The sequence below is a fragment of the Cyprinus carpio genome, chromosome B22 (assembly GCF_018340385.1).
Source record: "Cyprinus carpio isolate SPL01 chromosome B22, ASM1834038v1, whole genome shotgun sequence".
In the NCBI taxonomy this organism is placed as follows: domain Eukaryota; kingdom Metazoa; phylum Chordata; class Actinopteri; order Cypriniformes; family Cyprinidae; genus Cyprinus; species Cyprinus carpio.
The window spans coordinates 23,284,913-23,309,612 of NC_056618.1; the positions used below are offsets into that span (position 1 = coordinate 23,284,913).

The 24,700-nt window shown below is 37.6% G+C and overlaps 1 protein-coding gene, 1 long non-coding RNA gene and 1 other non-coding gene across 4 annotated transcripts; 1 reads left to right on the top strand and 2 right to left on the bottom strand.

The window, feature by feature from the left end:
• Positions 1 to 4,125: 4,125 nt before the first annotated feature.
• On the bottom strand, positions 4,126 to 14,922 carry LOC109100190. Of its 2 annotated transcripts, XR_006157979.1 has the most exons (4): positions 14,580 to 14,922; positions 12,995 to 13,030; positions 11,614 to 11,834; positions 4,126 to 10,829 (listed from the first exon to the last, which is right to left on the bottom strand). It is a non-coding gene; the product is annotated as an uncharacterized LOC109100190 (long non-coding RNA). The 2 variants fall into 2 exon arrangements; XR_006157978.1 differs by lacking the exon at positions 12,995 to 13,030.
• A 2,947-nt stretch (positions 14,923 to 17,869) lies between these two features.
• Positions 17,870 to 17,942, bottom strand: trnaa-agc. The gene has a single exon. It is a non-coding gene; the product is annotated as a tRNA-Ala (tRNA).
• A 531-nt stretch (positions 17,943 to 18,473) lies between these two features.
• On the top strand, positions 18,474 to 24,125 carry LOC109100189 (hyaluronan and proteoglycan link protein 4-like). The gene is made up of 5 exons (XM_042749607.1): positions 18,474 to 18,649; positions 19,138 to 19,246; positions 20,681 to 21,043; positions 21,755 to 22,057; positions 23,034 to 24,125. Exons 1-5 carry the CDS (start codon positions 18,641 to 18,643, stop codon positions 23,387 to 23,389), a joined length of 1,140 nt encoding a protein of 379 aa, XP_042605541.1. The 5' UTR covers positions 18,474 to 18,640; the 3' UTR covers positions 23,390 to 24,125.
• Positions 24,126 to 24,700: the final 575 nt, after the last annotated feature.

A 24,700-nucleotide genomic window follows, 5' to 3' on the forward strand; every position in this document is an offset into this window, starting at 1 on the left:
TTGATTATCTTTCTTAAAGGGATAGTTAACCTAAAATGAAAATCCTGTCATGCCTCATGTCGTTCCAAACCTGTAAGACCTTCCTTCAAGTAAAAGTACACATAAAAATGAAAATACTGTCATCACTCACCCTTATATCAATACAAACCCATCATTTATGCTTCTTTCGAAACAACAACACAGTTTTGCAATTTAAAACTAAAAAAAAAAAAAAAAAAAAAAAAAAAATTCTGAACCATATAAGTAGTAAAAATATTACTCATGAAAACCCATGATTTACAGAAAACAAAAACAACAGCATAATTTTTTGGGACAATATGAGGGTGAGTACATGAATGAAAGATTTTTTTTTTTTTTCTGAAATCAGAACATGGACGGTGATTATATTGATTGCTACAAAAAGGATTAGGTCTACACATAATATAAGCACTCTTTGTCTTGTGTGTAGCTAACTTTACTTGTACGCAGTAGTGATGCGAAGCTCAGATAATTTTATTTACTTGATCTTTGGATCTTTCAATCGTATCATTTTGATCATTTGAGCCTTGTTAAAATGTTATATATTCAATACACAATCAAACACAATCTTTAATTATATTCTAAATTAAGAAATCATTACAATGCAGCCAATGATAAATTATGAGATACATCCCGCGTCTTTCATTCATTAGGTATTTGTGACTTTTTATCTCACGTTTCTGAACTAGCATCTCACAGTTTTTAGTTTTTATCGCAGTTCTGACCTTTTTCTCCGAATTCTGAGTTCACAACTCACATAAGTTTATATTTCAGAATTGAGTTTATAGTCTTCCCTGCAATAGCATCACGATTCTAGATCTCGCTATTTTGACTTTTTTTTTTCTCAGAGCTGTGAGAAACAAAGTGTAAATTGTAAGAAAAACATCAGAACTGTGAAATAAAATGTCTCAATTACCTTTTTTAATTTTTTTATTCCGTGGAGGAAACAGTCTTCCGTACTTTCATCATATGATAGATAGACGCACAAATTGTTCAGGAATGTTCATCACTAGTTTAGAAGGAAGCTAAAAAAAGACAATTTGTGGTATGCCAAATTTCAGTTCCTCTTCGGGGATTTTTCAAGATCAGCAAAACTGGAACTCCAAATAACCACTTTCCCATTCCACTGTTTGAGTCTGTATATAAATACAGTTTCTTTGATAAGCGCCCACATCTTTTTTTGTCTTTCCTGATCATTGAGCATGGCTCTTGTACACACCAATGTTCTTCTGCAGGCACTGTCTAACTTCACAGGTGTTGCTGTGAAGGCTTACAATGATTTGGAAAAGCCAAAGGGTGACCAAGAACTCACAAGGTTCCTACTCCAAGCCTCAACTCCTCTGGACATTCTCAACCCAAAGGAGCTTTTTGTGAACATGGACAAATTCTTTGACCCAAAGTTTGATTACGACTGCACAAATGTAAAAGATGACACCCCCTTCACACGTGGGAACGAGCCACATCCGTCCTTTTGAGTGGAAACGCATTGCTTTGAAAGTCCTGGATAAGTATCCCGATGGAAATGCCTGGTTGGGCACGAATGGATGGAGTCGTCATTCTGGCTGGTGAGTGGCCGGTGTCCTATCATGGAACCAGCTTGTTTAGTGCTAAATCCATTATTAAATCCAATTACGGAGCAGGCACTGGACAAGTGTTTGGGAGAGGGATTTATTCCACCTGGGATATCAACAAGGCTGTAAAATACACCAAGGAATTTACATGTAAAGAAACCGGAAAGAGATACCAAGTCCTGCTGCAGAACAGAATCAATCCAAAAATGAGGACAGTGTGTGAGAGGGACGACTACTGGCTGATTGAGATTCCTCAGGGCACTTCTCGTAAAGAAGAAAGAGCAATTGTGGAGAACTCGATTCGACCTTATGGAATTCTGCTGAGAGAAGTGTGAGGGAGGAATTCTAACATCATTCCATCAACCTTGATGGGTTCTGTGGGAACATTTACTGCTTGTGGGATTGTGATTATTAAAATGTCATTATTTATGGTTCTTCCTCTGTAAGTTTTAATCAGCGGGAATGATTTGGGTTTCATAAATTATGTGAGACATATGTTTTCTTGTTTGAACAATGTTGCATAAACAGATATGGGAAGTGGAACTTAGATGATATTGTACTTGATTTTACAACTGTCAGATAAGACTATATGTATCGTACATTAACTGTACTGTACATTAATGAACAATAATAAAAAAGGAGCCTGAAAAGATATATTGTTCCTTCATGAAAAACTGCACTGAATATTTCTCAGGTTTGGTTTAATGAAAATAAATAAATAAAAATAACAAATCTCCCATAACAAACTTTACCAGCACCTGAATTATATTATATAGGTATTATTAAATGTGTTTAAATTGTATAACGAAACACAAAACGATCAATTAAACAGCAATAATGTAAAAGCTGACATGTACAATCCAACAGAAACTAGTTTACGAAAATTAACCATGGTTTTATTATAGTAAAAGTGTAGAAACCATGTTTTTTGGCATATTGATTACTTTTTGTATAACCACAGTTTTACAACTAATATCATGGTTAAACTATGGTTAGTGTAGCGAGACCATGGTTAATTTGTGGTTACCATGGTTTAACTATAGTAACCATGTTTTCTGATTTAATTTGGAGTAAAATCATGGTTAATTTTAAAATCACAACAAACGTAGGCTATATGCGACAACTTGCCTCAACCTGACATTTATGAAAACACCTTTGTCTTAAGACAGTTCAAAATGCATATACTGTGATTTTTCGGCTCGTGAAAGCGCATCCTGGTGGACAGGCTATTTTTTTACAGCATATCATACATCACGATTTGGGAAGATTTGCATAACACCGCCCAAATGTTCACGCAAAGAAAGAAGGCGTAACTTTGATTCTTGCTGTTGCCGGCACCATGTTGTTGAGACACTTTTTCGTTGTGAAAGCGAAGCTACTTTGTTTGGCCTTCCAAAAGAGGACACAACTAGAAATCAGTGGTTAAGTTGTATTTACAACACTGTTCCAGAACAGTTCAACCCAAATATTCAGATGTGTGCAGTGCATTTTATGAAGGACTGTTTCCTGATCCTCAGAGAGACGACTACAAGTTCTGACAGTCTGTAAGTATGTTTACATATGTAAAGGATTATTTGCCACTGATGATTCAAACGCAAGTTTTGAGCAACTGCTGGTGTAGAGTACATCACAAGTACATTCTTGAGTTTACAGAACAACACATAACCACACAAAGCCTCTTTGCCTGTCGAGGCTTTGGCAGAGCTTTCCTTTTTTGGCACACAGGCATCTGACAAATTAGACCAAAAGTAAACCCAATTATGTAAATGTATGACAAAATCAAATTATCTACTTTTCCAAAAGCGCCTTTGTTTGGCTTGATTATTCTCCTACAATAATGCGGCCCCCACAGGGCCATTGCAAATTGGGTTATGCACAATTTTTGGAGAGGGTGTCCTTGGTAAGTAGATGTTTATTTTCAACTATAACACAAGAGACCTGCATAATATTTATTGACTCGCAAAGTCCCCAAGACTTTCAAGATATATTGAATACTAATATTGTTAAACTTACTTGTAGATTATCTTCTGTGGAGCCTTGGATTGAAAGACTAACTGAATAGCGAATATTATGGTACAGGAGACATCCGTTTTTCTATTTTCCCTGACGGCTCTTGGTGTCCTTTACACTTTGAACAATGTTCCAGCATTTCAAGAGGGAGTATTCTTGTAACATATAAGGCTAATGTAATAATTTCTTATCAAAAAGCACAAAAACTTGCCTAAAGTGTTTTAAAGTATTTTAAAAAATAACCTCTTTGGTCACATTAATTGGATTTGTTTAATAGCAGTCCTGCTGTTTAAATTTGACTCTTTTTAGATATTGTACTATGGAGAACAGAGATTATATTACAAGGGTTAAAGGAATAGTTGTAGAATTAATTCATTAAATATAGTAATCTTTGAAGATTATGACTCTTATATCTTTATCTCTTCCACTTGAGGGCAGTGAAAGCATGTGGTACTATTCACAAAATAACAATCAGACAATGATTCAAAGCATTTCTTTAAATTTAAAGCAAAACGTAATTGATTGGTTCTAGACTCAAGCTACTGCTTTTATTGATAGAAAAAAAAACAATAACTGCAGCCTGACAAAAACAAAATATCAAATACACAACATTACAGCCATTTAAATGATGTAGGAGTTCCAAAGCAGTACAAGCCAAGAAAATTATAGACCACGCTTGGAAAACTAAGACATTTGTGTGCACATCTCTCCCCAGGCTGGTCTTAACATCACAAAAAGAGGCCAATTTAAATTTAAATAGAAATATGACTGCCTGAGATTGAAATTGCAGTCTGCAACTGCAATTTTCTGTTATTAATAAAATGAAGGTCAAAGTTTAACTACAACATTTAGTGATGCCTGATTGCAGAATCATTCTTTTGTGTCAGTTATTTTTAATGCATCAGATGAAATGGTTCACAAATTATACATTTAAAAAAATATTTTGTAAAAAACTAAATAAGCTATATATACTGTATAGAAACAATAAAAACAGTCCAATAATTGAAAACAATAAAGGTCATCGAAAAGTGGTATTTCACTGTACTTCTGTGCCTTCATTTATTCATTTTAAACAACCATTGTTTCTGTTGAAGGCTGTATTGACTCTCATGTTGACAATAAGACATGTCCTCTGTCTGAATAGCTCCTCATACAACAGTAATCATGTCTCAGTAAGGCAGGATGGTTGTCATGTGCTCCCCCCCACCCCATCTCATTTGGTGCTCTGGGTGTTGGAATAATTACAGTTCTCTCTGCCAAACCATTCATCTCTGCTCACTTACTGAAGACAGGAAAGAAAACGGCCGAATACACATAGGTGTGTAGTAATCTCTATGCAAAATGAATCAAAAAATGTATTTATTAAAGTATGGCATCCTTTAAGATAGGCTTGAAGGACATCTTCTTGATTAAATATTTAATACTTATCAATGCTACTATGATAATAGTAACAATAATAGGTATACTTGTTAAAAAAAAATTTCAGTTTCAAGCGCCTTTAAGATTTCAATGTTCCATTGTTTCTTTTTTGATCCTTTAGCCTCTTAATTTCCCTCATTCTTACTATTTTTTCTGTCTTTCCTTTAAAACACTTGTCGATGTTGTCAGAAGAGAAACTGTGAACATTTCGCACACTGCAAACTCACGAAAACTTTGCGCAAAATGATTGACAGGAAGAAATCTGACTGTGGTCAGTGGCCTATTTTTAGATTATTTACAGACTATGGTCAGTCACAGCGAGCTAAATCTGATATTATGTTGACTCATATTTTGCAATTACAGGCCAGTGGTTATTCTGGAAATTGGGGGGGCTGTTCTTGTGGTGGTGTTCCTCTTGGTCTACCTCGCTACTCACTACAATCCTCCAAAAGATTGTTTGTTCTATAGTATGAGCTCTGACACTGATTTGATTAGTTAACTCTTGAGATATGCAGCTTATCGTCATTTCTTTCTGACCCTCAAATAAATAAACGTCAGATGATTTGAAATATGGTCTCAAAAACACCAATTTTTTTTTCTGTTTAAGGTTACATACATCTGCATAAATTATTTAAAAGGATAGTTCACCCAACAATGAAAATTCTGTCATTAATTACTCACCCTCATGTCGTTTCAAAGCCTTCGTTCATCTTCAGAACAAAAATTAAGATATTTTTGATGAAATCCGAGAGCTTTCTGACAATGCATAGGCAACAATGAAATTACCGCGATCAAGGCTCAGAAAGGTAAAAAGGACATCGGTAATATAGTCCATGTGACATCAGTGGTTCAACCGTAATGTTATGAAGCAACGAGAATACTGTTTGTGTGCAAAGAAAAAAAAACAACTTTATCCAGCAATTTCTTCACCATGTCAAAGATGTGAGTTCACGAGACATGCGTACCTTTCTGCATTTTGAATGTGTCAGTGGCGTTTCTATGAAGATGAACGAAGGTCTTATGAGTTTGGAATGGTTGAGTAATTAATGACAGAATTTTCATTTTTGGGTTAACTATCCCTTTAATTGTTTTGTTGCTGCACTGAATGAGGCAATTTAAACTCATTAGTATCGGTGGAATGCAGATACTGGCATTTCATTGACATTTTCTCTCACCGTATTAAAGGTTCAGGGAGGTTTACACAAAAACCAGTGGAAGTTGTGGTGACACATGCACAATTTTCCGAAAAACGGGGCAAAAAAATTGCCATGTCTCCTACCAAAATGTTTACAATGCCAGACAAAAAATTACAAAATTCTTCTGTGACACGTGGTAGGCCTATATATACAAACTTAAAAAATAATCTGAAAAGAATACGCTTTATGAAAGGTTAGTTTTAAAATCCCCAAATCAATAAACGCAAACTCTTGTGCATTTCCAATCTGCTTCGTATTAGGACACAATAAAAAAATTTAAGCTTTTGCAATGTAATGCTAGAAATCTAGCTTAAAATAGTGGTGTTATTATGGGTTTGAGTGACTGAGAGGTGACAATGTCATCTTGCACAGCATGTTATTTTTTCACCCTGCCATGATGAAGGAGACGATAATTCCATTATCGCACCTGTAATACAGGTAAACTAAACCAAGACCCCTATGGATTAAAAGGGCTCGGGAGAAAAGGGGAGGCGAGAAAGACAGAAAGCGAAAACGTCAGTATCAGACTGTGCATCTGTGCTCAGCGGATAGCAATACAGCACTTCTCATTGAGCTGTTATATCTACGAAGCTGTCAGTCAGATACTCTTGAACGCAAGAAGAATGACACTGGACAATATCTAGTCTAGCAAACCAACCATGAAATTGGATACAAGAAAAGTATTTGTTACAATAACACACCTGTCTTTACTTTTACACCCATGGTTTCCTTCACAATAGGCTATAAATTCCATCTTGAAAACTTTGCTCGGAAAAGATTATTAAAGGAATATTTCACCCAAATTGAAACGTATCAGTTAGGCTACCATCATGTTGAGCTTTACAGTTCACCATTTATCTATATGAAAAAGAGCAGCATGAACATTCCCCTAAACTTCACCATTGTGTTCCAATGGAGTCACATGGTTTTGGAACGACATGAGTGTGAAGTAAATGATGACAGATTTTTCATGTCTACGTGAACTATTCCGTTAAATCCTGTGTCTGAGCTTTCAGTGGTGACATTTACAGTCATTATTTTTGCCTCCATGCTCATGAATTTTCTTTCTTCATGTCCCCTGCCACTCATTATTTGTCACCCAGATGCTTAGGAAATGCCACATGGGGTATTTTCTGTGTCCGCAAAGTGCCCTTTTGGCAGAGCTGCGCTTTAAACCTGGAGAAAAATAAAGAAAAAAAAAAAAAACACCACATGGCTCCAAATATAAATTTCTTGTTCACACCTCCACTTGCAGATATCATTATCCTTCCACCTTGCTAGAAATCAATAGTCGGTAAGAGTGAAATCTTTTTAATAAAGACACTGAGAATAAAGGTTAACTCTTGATAGAGCAGTTGAGCGCTGCAACATCTTATTAGTGAGGTTTTTCTCTCGGCACATCACAGAAGGCTTAGAGTTAAAGTCGAAAACATTTCAATTCAGCGTTTCGAAAGCGCCAATGAAGCCGAGCTCATAATCCCACTAGGGAGAGATACGTTTTCTTGCAAAGCCTGCAATTAAAACTGAACAAAGTAAATGAACATTTCTTTCATTATAGACAAGAGCAGTTTGTCACTTTCCGAGGAAGAAAGTGTTCTATTGTTTGATTTCAGGGCAGTTTTGCATAATGTTAATTATACGTGACATTTGCATACGAGAATATGTGGAAAATATATAACCAATCAATCATGCGACTTATTGTACAATATTCCACTTATTGCATGACTCACCAAATAAATAAATGTGTATGTTTGAATATTAATTTTTAACTCAAATTATGTTGTAATCTTACCTCTATATTATCTAAAAATCTACAAGTCTACAATGTAGCCTAAAAAAACAGTCAACCAAGAGAATTTTGAGCTTAGAAATTCCCCATATTCACTAGCTTATTACAAATATGAGACCACTGAATGCCACCATGGGCCAATCAGAATCAAGTATTCCATAGGACCACACACAATTGACCAATCAGAATCAAGTATTCCATAGGACCACACACAACTGACCAATCAGAATAAAGTATTCTATCACAATATCAGGTGACCAAAAGTAAAAATTGGAAAACCGCAATGAAGTCATGTTTCACTTGTGTAACATATACTACAACATCTAAAGCATGTACATTTGAACACTAAACAGAAGAAAAGATTATTAACGTTATTGTGTTTTTACTCCGTTTTCCTTCACGAGTTCACAAGCGTTCCAGAATATGATGGCTTCACCTCAGGGTTCATGGAGTTCTACCAGAAAACAGTTAGTATCATGAAGAGAAAGCAGAGTTCATGTTATCGATTACCAAGTCTAAACCTGTCTGACGATGGTATTGCTGGTTCTCCAGGGGTAGCCGTATCTCGGCACACCGTACGCTATCATGATGTGCTACTAAGATGGTATAACACACTTGATCCTCTACCTGATGCTAATACACCGCATGTCAAACAAGTTTGTAAATTGTCTACTCTGTACGCTATTCAGTACTCTAGTCCAAGATGTAAAAATGAGTCTGTCATTTTTAAAAAATTGGTAAAAGGTTTGACACTATCTGGCAAGAACATGACATAAAAGTACATGCTGTTATGTTTAAAAGGAGGTGGGTTTTTCTAAATTAGTGTTTCCTGTCATCCCAGGCAACAATACTGCACCTTGGGTCTTTTCTGGCCTGGATCGCTGTGTGCCAACATGATTGTGTTTGTACCTAGAATCGTGGTTGGTGGGTCAAAGTAAATAAACGATCATGAATTCCTGCTGAACATTATAAGATGCTTCTCAAATACATTTTATATGCAGGTAAATATGGCTCCGAGATCTGTCCTGCCTTCTGGCTCAACATGCCTTTTCTGTTGGTGCCTATATGGGGAACTGTTTTCTTGTTCTCCAGGCCAAGGGATATGCCTCTTGTGGGAGCATCCAAGGTGAAGAACAAGACACCGTTGACATTGGTCAGTGGTTAGTATTTTCTCTACAGAATCAGTAATGCTGCTTGTATCAATCAGGCTGTATGTGAGCAGAAAAAAGCCTTGATCTGGAGCCCCCTGGATCTTCTCTTTGTGGTTTATCTAGTGGCTGCCATGAGATCCACTATCTTTAAAGGATTGGTAAGTTGGTGCTCACCATATGCTTGCGTATGATTTCCATAATTAATTCAGTTGGGAGAAAGAAACTCATATCTTTATCCATATAGGCCGTTCTTGATTGCCCGTTAGAAATCCTCAACAGATATGACAGAGTATGAACCATATCTGAAGAATCTTGTGGGCTTCCCCAGTTACGGCGAGTACATTTCACATACTATTAAGCAATGACATTTGGTCAGTTTTAGGCCAACACATTCAGGCTTTTTAATACCCTAAGCTTTATAGCATTAAGCTCCTCTAAATGACTGTACGGTAAGTATTAAACATCATTAGCACTCAATAAGGTTGGTGGCTTATTGTCACCTTGGGTAGTCCAAGAATATCCCCCCTGTCTCAGCCCGAGCACAAAGGTATGGAGGGTACCTTGTTTTTGTTTAGATTGGGGTTTTAGCTTGGTCAATAGGTTATCAAAAGTCCTTGTTCCAGCTGAAACACTGGCACAATGGTGGCCCATCGATCAGGCAGGAGATGTGCTGTGACTTGATAAGCTAATCCTACCCATGAGTCCTTGCTGAGCCCCTCCATCAACTCAAACAAGGAGAGAGTGTGACATGTGTGGTAATGTGTTTGATAAGGAATGAGGGCACGTCAACATGTATGCTTGTACAGAGGACAGAAACCCGCATCGATCGCATAATACCTGTGCACTCAGGGACGCCCAGGTGCTGGTAAGAATATTTATATAGTATGTATAAGGCAGGGTAAATTCCTTGTAATGTTTCTACTCAAATTCCAATTCAACATCTGTGACTGATTCGATTCTAATTGAAAGTGCTTACTTTATATACAAAACAATAATGTATATTATTTTATGCATAAAAATATATATATTTTATTTTAAATGTTTATACATGTATTTAAATGTAGAAATGAATATGTATAATATATATTATAACATTATATTTATACCTAAATAGCTGCTTTTTCTATGTGATATTTAAAATCAAGCAATAAAAATAAATTCTCTAAAGATGTATCTGAATTCCTGGGTGAACATGACTTTCACAGCTTGTTATAACTTTCTTGAAAGACACCACGTGCTGTGCAACAAAATCAGGCTCTGTTTAGGGTCTAATTGTGGGTAATGCACCCATGTTTGTGTTTTTACCCCTCAATAAGTATGAATGATTGTGTGAACTCAATGCAGTTGGGCCGATCTGTATTCAGCGGGAGTGCATTGCTGCGGCAGCGCTGGTGCCCTTGGGGATTGAGTTGGACTGCATTAATTTGCCATCAAAGCACTGGTGTGTAGAGGCAAGGCGTGTAGTGTTGACACACAGATTGAAGTAATACTTGTTGCACGATGTCTTTTCGTCTCCAGATGTTGCTGCTCCTGTTCCATACGCTTCCAATGCTGGGTTCATTTGCATATGGGCTTTACACACCTGGCTGCACTTGGATGCTTGATTGGACGGTATATTTTGCAAGTGCCATTTTACAGGTAAGACATGAAAAACTTCTCCAATATTTAGTCAAAGCTGTGAGAAGAGAGCAAGAAAACATCTGTTAGAAACTGTAAATTCTATGTCTAAGGTTCACGTTAGAAACAACCATTGAGGAATACTGTATTTCCTCCATAGTTTCTCGCAGAATCTAGAGATTTCTGTCTACTGTATGCTGATGTTACAGAAAGGCACCATCAAACAGTATCACGATCAAAGCCTTGGTCTGAACAAGCTCATCTAGCACCCCTATAATTCCCAGTATGAGGCCCGAGCAGTCAGCATTCCTAATCAAAGACCTCCAGTAGAACAGGACTTCACTGGAGTTTCACTGTAGATCTACAGCTCGACATACTAATGAACGCCTCCTCAAAGCTGAGAGGACGTCATTGTGGTCCATTCATCTCTACTTACCCATAGGCAGAGGCCTCTAAAATACATTACAAGGTCTTGGATGAGACCTCATTGTGCCCTGTTAGCCCATAACTGTTTCTGACCCATAACTGTTGGCTATGGGTCAGAAAGCTCTCGGATTTCATCAAAAATATCTTAATTTCTGTTCCGAAGATGAATGAAGGTCTTACGGGTTTAAAACGACATGAGGGTGAATAATTAATGACAAAATTTGCTCTTTTTTTTTGGGTGAACTATTCCTTCAAGCAACAAGTTATGTCACTGTATGGGAAATGCACCCCTGGGTGGTTATGTTTTGGCCCAAGTCAAGGTGACCAGAAGTCCTTCCCTAAATTTATTAGATTTTTTTCACCTGTTTTTTTTTTTTTTTCCCATTTGATTATATATGATTATATAAAACTCTCACCCACAAAAACAACATCTTGTGCTTCTGTCCACCACAGTGCCAGTGGTCTTATATTGGAGTGTCGCTGCACCCACACACTGCAGAAATGTACAGGATTCCCGTCACGACCCTGTTGCCCGTCCTCCTCCTCAACCTACTGTATGCGGCCGGTCCTGTACTGCTCATCCTGCATTGCAAACGAGAGCCGGACTACTTCCTTTCCATCTCCCCTGTGGGCCAATCTAACAATGAGAAGAAATTAAATTAAATCGATTAAAAAAAAAAAAAAAAAACCTTGACCTTGAAGGGATAGTTCACACAAGTGTTGAAGTTCCGTCATCATTAACTCATGCTGGGTGAAATACTCCTTTAGAAAGAGTGCATTTAAAATTGTGTTAAATTGGCACAACCGTGTTCCAGTGGGTTCCTGTTAATTTGGCAATCAAGTAGGGTACAGGACCTTGCTTTTGAAACGTCTTGATGGTGTCAGTTGCCAGAGCTACGGCTGTTACTGAATTCATCATGAGAAAAACAACTCTAAATTGCAAGATGCTGAGATCATTAAACCATGGCTTGTTCTACCTGTCTTGACACAACAAGACCTTTGACTCTGCAGTTTATTAGCCTTCTGTCATTCACTGTAAAAATCTCATGTGCTGCAACTAGAGCTCTCTTATTCCGGTGTATTTTCCTAGTTCTATCCATCTGTTACACACAAATTTCACAGTTACATCTTAAATGTAACACATGCCTGAACTTTCTCTTGAATAACTGACTGGTCTCATAGGTAATAAAATATCATCCTACAAGATCTTCATCTGGATACGCTGTATGTACACGATCAAGTCGGCAGGGTTGAGTTCTACAACTACTAACCTTAAAAGCAAACCTTGCTCAGCAGCTTTTTCATGCTGATGAGGAGCAATGCACACAATTTCTGCTTGCACACACAAACAGCGCTCTGTGTGGCATCAAATCAGTTCCAGTGGAATAAGTACAGAAATCTGTCAAGCTAGCCTAGCAGATAATTTCATTTCAGTGTTGACATAGTGGAGCTCATAAAGTATTATATGAGATATTTCAGTATAGGGGAGACTAGGGGTAATTAGTGCCTTTCTCCTCCAGTGAATAATTCTTAGGTTTGGTTTATTTTTAAAAGTCAGTTATAAATAAACTATTGAACACACTGAAAATTATTGCTACAGTTCATTGTGCACATACTGACAATAGTTGTCACAATTAAATGAATAGGCCATTAAACAGCCTTTTGCTTTTCAATACAACTGAAACTTATAAAAAGATTTAAGAAACTGTAAAAATGCAGAATTTAACATACAAAAATGATCAAGTCATTTTTTGGCCAACAATGTAATGTATAACACTTAAAACGTGACTAACTCACCAGTTTATTCAAAATATCTGTCAAAGGATCCAAATACTGCAACAAAAACATACTAAATCAGTATTAATAAAGGAGAAATCAAGCTTTGAATGGAAAAACAAAATATTACAAAAATTATTGTAATTAATTGCAATAATGTGTAAAATTGCTAAAAAAAATTAATAAATCAGTAAACCCATTTGAAAGTTTATTTGCAAACAAAAATGTTCAAAAATCATGTTTTTATTTATTTATTTATTTATTTTTATCTTGCATTCCAATATCAATCAAACTGTAGGTGGGTTGTTTTTGATTAAATAATAATAACTAAAGAAATACAGCTAACTAACACAATAAAAACATGATAACACAATAATAAACATGATTTATGAAAATTCATAAAAACGGAGTTATCTGCTTTTGCAAATAAACACTTCATGCATATTATATATATATATATATATATATATATATATATATATATATATATATATATATATATATATATATATATATATATATATATATATATATATATATATATATATATATGCTAACGTTAGTGCTTCAGTTAAGGATACTTAGCCTAGCATACTAAATGGCTTGCTGCATTAATTTATTCGCAAAGTCTAATCATTTTAGTCTTCGTATCTTTGAAATACTTACCAGCAGTCACTGCGTGCTAAATTAAAATGTAATTGTAACTTTCACATAAAAAATTCCACCGACTGAGCCAAAGTAAGCCCAAAGTAAGCCCACAATGCTAAGCGAGCGCTCTACCATTTGAGCTAATTCCCCTTCCTGTACACTACTGCTAGTATGCACTATGTAACTTTAGTACGAAACTATACTCGCGCTCTTTAAAAAGAAAACACAGTACATATTAATCATAGACAAGATACGACATAATATTATCATAGTTTCACGATACAATACACTCTATTTATCAGATATCCAGTCTCAAAACCTGCTTGGTAGTTCACACAATGAATGGGAAAGAGTCTGGTTAAAAATGAGTTAAGGTTATTGGAGTTTAAATATTCACGGCAAAGCCTAAAACGTAGTGTAAATGAGAGTCTTCCAGCACTGACACCGTCAGCTGCAGTGTGATGAGACGCGATAGACCACATCTGCAGTGAAACCGAGTCAGAACCGGTCCGGGACAGCTGCGACGGAACTTCAAAAAAAAAAAAATAATAATAATAATAAATAAATAAAAAAATATATATATATCAATAAACCCATATGAAGAGTTTATTTGCAAAAACAGATAACCCCGTTTTTAAAAATGTTCAAAAATAATGCTTTTATTTATTTATTTTATCCTGCATTCCAATTAATATCAATTAAACTGCAGGTGGTTTTGATTAAATAATAATAAATAAAGAAATACAGCTGACTTACACAAAAACATAACACAATAATAAATATGATTTATAAAAATTAACAAAAACGGAGTTATCCGTTTTTGCAAATAAACTCTTCATACATAGGCTAACGTTAGTGCATCAGTTATGGATACTTCGCCTAGCATACTAAATAGCTTCCTGCAGAAATTCATTCGCAACGTCTGTTATTTTAGTCTCAGTATCTTATAAATACTCACCAGCAATCACTGCGTGCTAAATTGAAATGTAATTATAACTTTTAGAGCAGGAAAAAAAAAACCTTTGGAGAATGCGGTCATCGATCCCGCTACCTCTCGCATTTGCGACTAAAAGTAATCTCTCCTGTGGCTTACTTTTGACCAATCGCGTTTCTCTCCTGTGGCTTACTTTTGACCAATCGCGCCTTTCTCCTGGGGCTTACTTTTGACCAATCGCGTTTCTCTCCTGTGGCTTACTTTTGACCAATCGCGTTTCTCTCCTGTGGCTTACTTTTGACCAATCGCGTTTCTCTCCTGTGGCTTACTTTTGAAGGGGGCATAACACACAGTTTCACCCAATCTCGTAGCTCTACATCCTTCATATCTCCAAAAGGTCTTTAGTTTTATCATACTTATAAAAGAAAGATACAGCTTTACGATTCTCTCCGGAAAAAGCCGAGCTCCTGGAGGCGCACCGTGGGCGGAGCCTAAAAGTGACGAGCACTTGCCACTTGAGCGCCGAATGCCAACAAAACAGTAATTTGATGCCGTTTCACTTACCGTATGCAGTTCTGAATCATCTTTTATAGCTGGGACCACTCCATCTTTCAGTATCAAACGATGTGCAAATGTGCAGCTTCGAACTGGTCCTTGTTTTTGGAACATTCGTCAACAAACACACTTGTGATACTCCCTTTGTTGCCCCGGAAAAACAAACTGCATCCATTGTTTACATATCGCTGGGTTATTTAGGAAGCTGAACTAAGTTATCTTTCCCTTACAACCAAAAACATACTTCTTTGGAAACATTCTTCCTTAGTGAGCCCCGTGCAGCACTGCCGCCGGATGAAGCTCGTCGGTGGGCGCGTTCTCATTCTTGCTGTCTGGTCGATGTGTGCGCGGGCGCGGTTTTCCGGGAGAAATGCCCATATAAGGAGTTCCACCCTTTTACGAAACTTTTACGAACCCGGAAGCAAGATTTTTGGCTCAGAAATACACCTTCATATGTCCAAATTGTTTTTTTGAAACTGTGTCAATGCTTAGCATGAGAATCTAACTATTTAACAGTGTAAACAACTCTGAATGCATGAAACAGCATTACCCACCCTTGGACCAATCACGTTTCTCTCCTGTGGCTAACTTTTGACCAATCGCGTTTCTCTCCTGTGGCTTACTTTTTGACCAATCGCCGGCCCCTATTATTGTCATCTTTGCAATAGGCAAGGCTAGGTGTACTTCATTACTGAATATGAGTCATTGTTTGTTCATATACAGTTTGTATTTTTGGAAAATGAAACGTGTCCATAAAGCTAGCTAGCATGCATAGCACATGTTTTCTTCAGTACCTGTGAACCTGTAACTTTTCACACGATAAATGATCAGGTAAGTTAAAATCATCTGCAGTCCGCTAATTAAGCTGTTGCTGTCAACAGTGATGTTTGTATTGTTTGCGAAATCATGGTTTGGGTCCTATGATTGAAAATATTGATTAAACAATTTAAATGTATATTTGGTAATAACACATAATAACACACATTTTTTTAATTTAAAAATCATTACCAAGTCGTTGTGGGGATAGGGAAAACTACATTTACCAAGAAAAATTGCATATTTTTTAAAATAATGTAATAATAATGACTTTTGGATTATTGGACTTTTGGAGTCTTAACTAAAAAACAAAAACAAAAAAACATTTATCCATATGGGCCAAAGTATGTGGGAATAGTGCTCATTTTAATTTGGGTAGGCCAAAAAGTGAAAAACACTTGAAAAATGCCTGAGACTTTAAGAGGTTAAAGCACCTGGTGTAACCAGCATTTGAAGTATGGGAATGTGAGTTGTCAGAAGACTGGTCTACATTTTTGTAGCCTGGTGTGTGCGTAGTCATGGTTTAAAAGGACAGTGTTTGAAATAGGACATGCACTTTTGCAGGTTCTGAGTCTGTGAATAGTACTTTAGCTTTATTGTGTGTACACTGTGTGCATAGTCATGGTTTAAGAGGACAGCATTGGAAACAGGAGGAAATTTCAGACTTCTTATTAGACTTTACATATTTGATATATCAGGGATTCCTGTCCTCTGTAGAAAACTCATCATCAGGCCGCAGTTTATGGTCATGGCCATGTTTATTACCACAGTAATATGGATGAAACAATGATCCAGCTGTTTGAGATAAACCAGAGGACACTCATTCAGTGGTAAGCAAGGCACATTATTTGCTTCAAATCAACTCAATACTTCTAAACATATAATGCAAGTAATTTATTTTCAGGTTTCAGTTGCAGCAGAAGAATCTGACTCCACCTGACCCAGTTGCTTTGGCTGATACACAGCTTCCTCCGCCGAGTGAAAACGGAGCAACCCTCTTTGTTACCACAGTATATCAGCCTAAGAGCTGTTCTTCAGTCGTAGTGTAAATGAGAGTCTTCCAGCACTGACACCGTCAGCTGCAGTGTGATGAGACGACACAGACCACATCTGCAGTGAAACCGAGTCAGAACCGGGACAGCTGCGACAGAACTTTATATATAATAAATATATGAGAGTCATGAAATGAATATAAATGAACCCATATGAAGAGTTTATTTGCAAAAACAGATAACCTGCATTCTAACTAATATCCATCAAACTGAAGGTGGGTTAATTAAATAATAATAACTAAAGAAATACAGCTAACTTACACAATAAACACATTAAAAACATGATAACACAATAAAAAACATGATTAAACTCTTTATATAAAAACACATTAAAAATAATAAAAAAAAAAACTCATTATATATATGGTATATATATATATATATATATATATATATATATATATATATATATATATATATGTATATATATATATATGTGTATGTATGTATATATATATGTGTATGTATATATATATGTGTATATATATATATATATATATGTGTGTATGTATATATATATGTATGTATATATATATATATATATATATATATATATATATATATATATATATATATATATATATGAAGGATAACGTTAGTGCATTAGTTGTGGATACTTAGCCTAGCATACTGAATGTAGAGTCCAGGGACAGCGTACAATAAACATTAACCTAAAAAAACAGAGACAGCGTACAATAAACATTAACCTCAAAGGGAGAGATACATAGTACCGGGTTTTAGCTCAAGAGCTAATTTTCACCCGTAGTCCCTGGGCAATTCGCAAAATCTAGTCATTTTAGTATTTTCAGTATCTTATAAATACTTACCAGCAGTCATTGCGTGCTAAATCTGAAATAACTTTTAGAGCAGGGAGAAAGGAAAAAAAAGCTTTGGAGAATGCGGGCATCGATCCCGCTACCTCTCGCATGCTAAGCGAGCGCTCTACCATCTGAGCTAATTCCCCTTCCGGCGCACTACTGCTAGTATGCAAGTATGTATGTAACAAGTACGAAACTACTCGCGTACTTAAAAAAAAAGCAAAAATAAATAAATAAATAACAAAAAAAAAAAACAACCAACAACAAAAAAAATAAAAAAAATAAAACAGACAGTACATGTATTAATTATAGACAAGATACGACATCATATTATCATAGTTTCACGATACAATACACTCTATTTATCAGATATCCAGTCTCAAAACCTACTTGCCAGTTCACACAATGAATGGGAAAGAGTCTGGTTAAAAATGAGTTAAGGTTATTGGAGTTTAAATATTTACGACAAAGTTTCTAAATAAACTACCTAGTAAAGCTACAAACATTACGTTTGCGAATAAATTCGCACAATCTGCAACATACGCAACCGTGAACAAAACTAGCTATACAAAATAAGTTACAATTTAAAAGTACATCATCCGATAAAAATGACCAACCCTCTTTGTTACCACAGTATATCAGCCTAACACTAAAGCTTTTCATCAGTCGTAGTGTAAATGAGAGTCTTCCAGCACTGACACCGTCAGCTGCAGTGTGATGAGACACCACAGACCACATCTGCAGTGAAACCGAGTCAGAACTCCGGGACAGCTGCGACGGGACGCGCGTCACTGCACTGGGCAATAATAACTTCATACCATCTCAACAGAAAACGCGTCCTCTCATGATGTTGGTGAGTTCAGACTGCACGTGTGGGTTTTACTACGGTAACCTTGATAGTGCGCAGTGCATTGCGGTAGGGGATGCTCAAAGATGCTGTTAGGGGAGTTGAGGATGATGATGTATGAATCCGTTGTTTCGTATATAATGTGTTTGGGCTGGTTTCAGTGCTGCATAGTGTGTGTGTGTGGTCTGGATCATGTTGCATAAAAGAGGACGGAAAAAAGGCCTACATTAGTAAAGCAATACTGTGTGACTTTGTTCAGAAAGCAGAAATCTGATTATTTTGCCATAACAGACTCTAGACTCTACCAAATGTTTGCAAAACCGATCCAAACCACATTCATGCTCTGTGCATGTATCATGCTGGTATATACATCATTATAAATGCTGTAGATTTAGATCAGATATTGCCCACATTGTCTGATTTTGTCAAAAATGAACAAAACCAAGCTCATTTGTGTGCAATTGTTCTGTGTGTGTGTGTGTGTGTGTTTAAAGATCTTGTGCTTGGAAACCATTACCTGCACGTTGTTGTTCCTTTCACCCTTTGTGACCACCTACCCAGCCGACTTGGAGAAAGGACGGAGGAGAGTGGTTCATGTAATGGGTAAGAACTTCTTCTGTGCTGCTTTATACCAGGTGTCCCAGATCACAATGTACATAAGGCAAATCTGCAAATGCAGCGTGAGCAGAAGAAGGTTATGATACCTTCCGGCAACCGCCTACTTGTAGAAAACTGCTTTGCAACTGTGTTAAACATGCAACCAACAAATGCCATTATTGTGTAAGTGCATTGATATTCAGAGCACTTAATGTAAAGTTTGACAGTCAGAGACGACTCCACCCATGAGAGTGATCTTCAGTGTATAACCTCACTTTGCAAGTCCAGTGTCAGTCCACCAGAGGTGTTAAAAGAAAATCTCTTACCAACTGCAATTGAAGTGGCTACTCGAAGCTCAAGTAGGATTGAAAAGCAATATGCAAAATCTGATAGTTATTGCATATTTATATTGCAGGTAAACATACTTTATAATCAGTTTCAAGTCAACTAGGTCGCTTTTCTTCATTTGGTATTCATTTTTATGTAAGCAAGAAAAAAAGGTCTTTAAATGAAGCTGTTGCAGTAGCTGTCTTCTAACAGCATGGTCCCAACATTTACTTGGCAGCTACAGATTACTTTCAAAAAGTCTGTGGTTACAGTGACATTGCTTTCAGTTTAGACCCTTTGCTTCGGATGAAATACTGGTTCTTTAGCTGTCTCTGGCTGAATCAATGCTGGGACATGTTTGGCAACCCTGCTTTCAAAAGAAAAGGTGTTGTGGTAACAAACATTTCAGAGCGCCAGGTATCCAGCTGACAGTTTAAATGAGCAGATGTCAAAGCTGATTATGGCCCTCGAGGTCTGTCTGGAAAATCTTGGATCGCTATCAGAGAAGATGTTGTTTGATAGCTGCGTTTCACACTTTTAAGACTTGGTGGCTTGGGGATCCAGCTATGCTCCAAGTGCCTTTGAACAGCCTTCAGACAAAAGCAATGGATTCTGTGGGAAATAAAAGAAAAGATGAAGGATTTAAGCATTTTCAATGTCTTTTTTAATGCCACAGTTATTCATTTTTCTTTGCTGGTTTTAAGATCAGATGCTTATTTAGCGCAACAGGTAAAGCTAAGGTACTCAGGAAGAGGGCCGTATCTGCATTACAATTGCCAATATTCATGCAATATGCAGATTTTAGACTGATGTGACATGTCAGTTCACTTAATTGAAAGGGACACAGCACAGAGAATACTAAAAGATTTAGCTATATTTGAAATGAAAATGACCCTGTTTACATATGAACTGCATGAAAAAGAAAATCACAAAATTGCATAAACATAATTGCAACACTTTGAATCTAATTCGGATTGAATGTGGGCCTGCTGAAGTTTCTGAAGTTTAGCATGGTGCTAGGAACTCAAAAGTTATGGGACTGATTCCCAGGTACACACTGATAAGGATAATTCATGGAGTGTAAAGTGGAAACTCCTTTCTCTTTTTCCCTAGAGGATGATACAGGGGCAGTGATAGTCCAGACTGCTCCAGGTAAGGTGGTCACTCATCGCGGTGGCACTATCACCCTTCCCTGCCGTTATCACCATGAACCAGAGGACGTCGACCCTAAACGCATCCGCATCAAATGGACGAAGGTTTCTGATGCTTTCCAGTTTGAAGACGTGTTTGTAGCGCTGGGGCGACAACAGAAGGCATTTGGGTCCTACCGTGGTCGAGTGTCTCTGGAACGGGCCGGGCCAGGAGATGCTTCAGTTATTATTCACAACATCACCTTGCAAGACTACGGCCGCTACGAGTGTGAGGTCACCAATGACATGGAGGACGACACAGGATTTGTCAATCTAGACCTTGAAGGTTAGGGAACTGGTCTTGGTTGTAGTAACTAAGAGTGCTTTCACACCTGGCCCGTTGTTTTGAACCTGGCATGGTTCCACCCTTAGCTTGGTTCGTTTGGGCATATGTGAACATGGCAATCGCGCTCGGATCCATGCCAAAACAATCGGTCTGAGATCGCCTGAATGAGGTGGTCTCGGTTTGATTGAAAATGAACGGTGTGGTTTGGTTGTAGTGAGAAAGCAATCCGATCCAACGGACCAACGAACTAGGCTATATCACAAGCTTTTTCATTTTATAATGCCGTCTTATTGCTCTTCTTTGTAGTAGGTGCATTTTAAAAATGTTTTCCCGATGAATCCTGGACTCCTGCTCAAAATGATAAATTAATATACGACAGCTACAAAAAAAAACAACAACAATAAGCCTGAGAAGCTGTTGTCGTTCCATCCTGATGGATGACAGCTATGAGTGGAATCACAGAAAATAGAGGGTGAAACTTTGACCAATGAGAGAACAGTTTACCCGCACGTGACTTGTATGAACAAATTTGGTCTGTTTAGAAACTTTGCCGTGTGAAAGCGAACCGCATCAAGAATAAAAAGCAACACTGTAATCATTTTAATCCCTGTTTCAGAACAAATCAATTGATCTACAGGTGTGAAAGCACCCAAAGACTGAATAAAGTGTCATATTCCTACTGAACCAACTTCTCCAAATTATTTTTCAAAGGTGTGGTGTTCCCATACTACCCTCCATCCGGACGCTACAAGCTGAACTACCACCAGGCAGAGGAAGTATGCCGACAGCAAGATGCAATTCTGGCCTCTCATGCGCAACTCCACAAGGCTTGGCTTGAGGGGTTGGACTGGTGCAACGCCGGCTGGTTAGAGGACGGCTCGGTCCAGTACCCCATCTCCCATCCTCGAGACCAATGTGGCCACAAGGATAGCCCTCCCGGGGTCCGCAACTATGGCTACAGGCACAAAGATGACGAACGCTATGATGCTTTTTGCTTTACCTCGAACCTAAATGGTGAGTGTTTGCCTAGGGTGGAATTGCTTATTAGAGATCTTTCCAGCCTGAGGCTGTTGGACCAGGTTCCTGTTGAGAAGGTCCTCCTGCTCCTCCTTTCACTGCCTTCCGTTTGATACATATCCAATAAATGGTGCTAGAGGCACAAATGAAGGAGTCTTAAACGAGCAATGGATCAATTCCTGGAAAATTGGCCAAATCAAATCATATTTCAGGGAAACTATGATTTAGTACAGCTTCTGGGGTGCAGAGTCACTTTGTGACCATGCGGGAATAATAGGCGTTTGCACAGTTGAAAGTAGAATTGATTTTGTCTTCAGGAAGAAAACAGTATTTTTGGCCCTGGTTCAGACCATTTGTTACTAAGTGCTGTATGATCCAGTGGGTACACAAGACTTGCCCAGTTCTTCAGACCCACTTGCAGTCAAGTCATTGAGAGCCAAAAGGCTTTTCTTTTGTCCCCCAAGTGGGCTATTAGAGAGGACAGCTTGTCCTGAAATCTTTATAGCTAGGGCAATTTTCAATAATACCTCTAATACTGACCAGCTGCTGGAAATTTAGCGAATGGCCCAGTGGGAAATATGAGACAGTGTGCTGCCCTAACAGTCAGACGTCACATAAACAAACAGAAAATCAATGAATGACTTCTGAAAAACAAATGGCGGTCTGAAATGTTTCCTTTTTTGTGCTGTCCTTTTTTATAGTTTCTTTCGACTCACCCAGCCAGGCCTGAACAAAAATGCATTGCCATTTCATCATGATGAAGGCAAGCTTTGAAATCATGATCCAAATTTCGAAATCTTCCACAGTGAAATGTCTACTTTCCGGAAGAATTTCATTGGCATTTTTGACGGAACATTCAACTGGAACATTCTTCTTCCTTTGCTACTCCAGCGAGTCAGACATTTATGGCAAGTTTTTGTATAATCTTCTCACAGCTTTTGTTGATTTTCATAAAATTGTGTTTTTCTTGCAGGACATGTTTACTTCCTCAAACGTTTTAAGAAGGTAAACTACCTCGAGGCAGTAAAGGCATGTCAACGTGACAATGCAGTGATTGCCAAAGTTGGACAACTATACGCCGCATGGAAGATCCAGCTCTTGGACCGCTGTGAGGCAGGCTGGGTGGAAGATGGCAGCATCCGTTACCCCATCATCAATCCTCGAGCCCGCTGCGGGGGCCCAGAACCTGGTGTCCGAAACCTGGGTTTCCCCGATAAAAAGTTCCGTCTCTACGGAGTCTACTGCTTCCGCAGGAACACTTATGTCCAGTCAACACAGTCTCCAAAAGAAACCACCACCAAACCGGCTAACAGCACCAGAAGCATCTGAAAGTGCACAATACTAGTCACTAACATCATGGCTTCTATGTTTGACAGACAAGGCATTTTGCACACCTGCTAGGCTACTAGACAACTAGGCCAGCACTGAACTCGGGGCATAATTGAGCTTGTATAATTTCACACGCTTGCTTGAAATGAGGTGTCAATCATCTCTAAATTGAGAAAGTAAGCAACTTTTCTCCCCAGAGACATTAGTTTCGCAGTATACCCTGCATGCAGAACTTAGCCTTCAGGTTTTCAATTTGTTTTATTTTGCTGTTTCCCAGGGAAGACAAAAGTGACTTTAATTAGCGCTAAGAAAGCAGGAAAGCTAATTTAGCCTTATTATGAGTATAACACATTAGCAATAGCCCTCAATGACCTGTTGACGAGGAAGACATAATGGCATGAACTGGCTAGCTTGGCTGGGCTTAGCTTGCTTATTAAAATGCACATTCACAGTTGTTGCCATCTAAGCAAGTAGCAAAACTGATTAGCTTTGCCAAATACTATGCACATTACACTTGACGCTCATTTTTGATACATTTTGAATGACCTTGCAAACAATAACAGAATTAGGCATGACATTTTCTAGATGTTTATTGCAGTGCTAAAGCTGAAATATTGTGAATGACAGACTTACATCAGCTGCTTTACTACTTCTTAGTGGTTGATTGCACTGTCCATTCAGTATTGCACAATATTGTCTATGATGATGCATTTTAGATTAAAGTTATTTACCTGTTCGCGTTTGCTTGTCAATTCTCTAAATGACTGTGGATGCAGGGCACAGAATTGCTTGTAAACACAAGCTTAACCTCTGATACAAAAATGGAAGGAAAACCTGATGTCACCGGTAACCATGACGATAGCTGAACATGGCTCTAACAAATTGCACATTGCTATTTTAGTTTGTCTTGGGCATAAGCTCCCGCCGATGCTGCACGTTGTGTCTACAGTCTGCAAAACACTTGAGAAAATGTCTGTTGCTTTGCCAGAATCACATAAGTGACCCTTACATTTCCATAGTAACAGCTATAATGAGGCCTCATGAATTTCAGAGAAAAGCAACAGTCATTTGTTAAACTGCTGAAATAGGCTATTTAGTCTGATAGGTTTTATTATATGCTCAGCATTTCTGGTTGTATTTAGCACCCCGTAGCAAATTTTAATGCAAGATTCTAAAAATTTTAAACAATACAGAACCCCATCCCCCTCACAACTCTGAACATTATATAATGAGTACTAAACTATATACAATACTATTTCTTAGAAACACAAAAATTGCTTAAAAACAGTAAACGACAGTAAAAAGCTAACT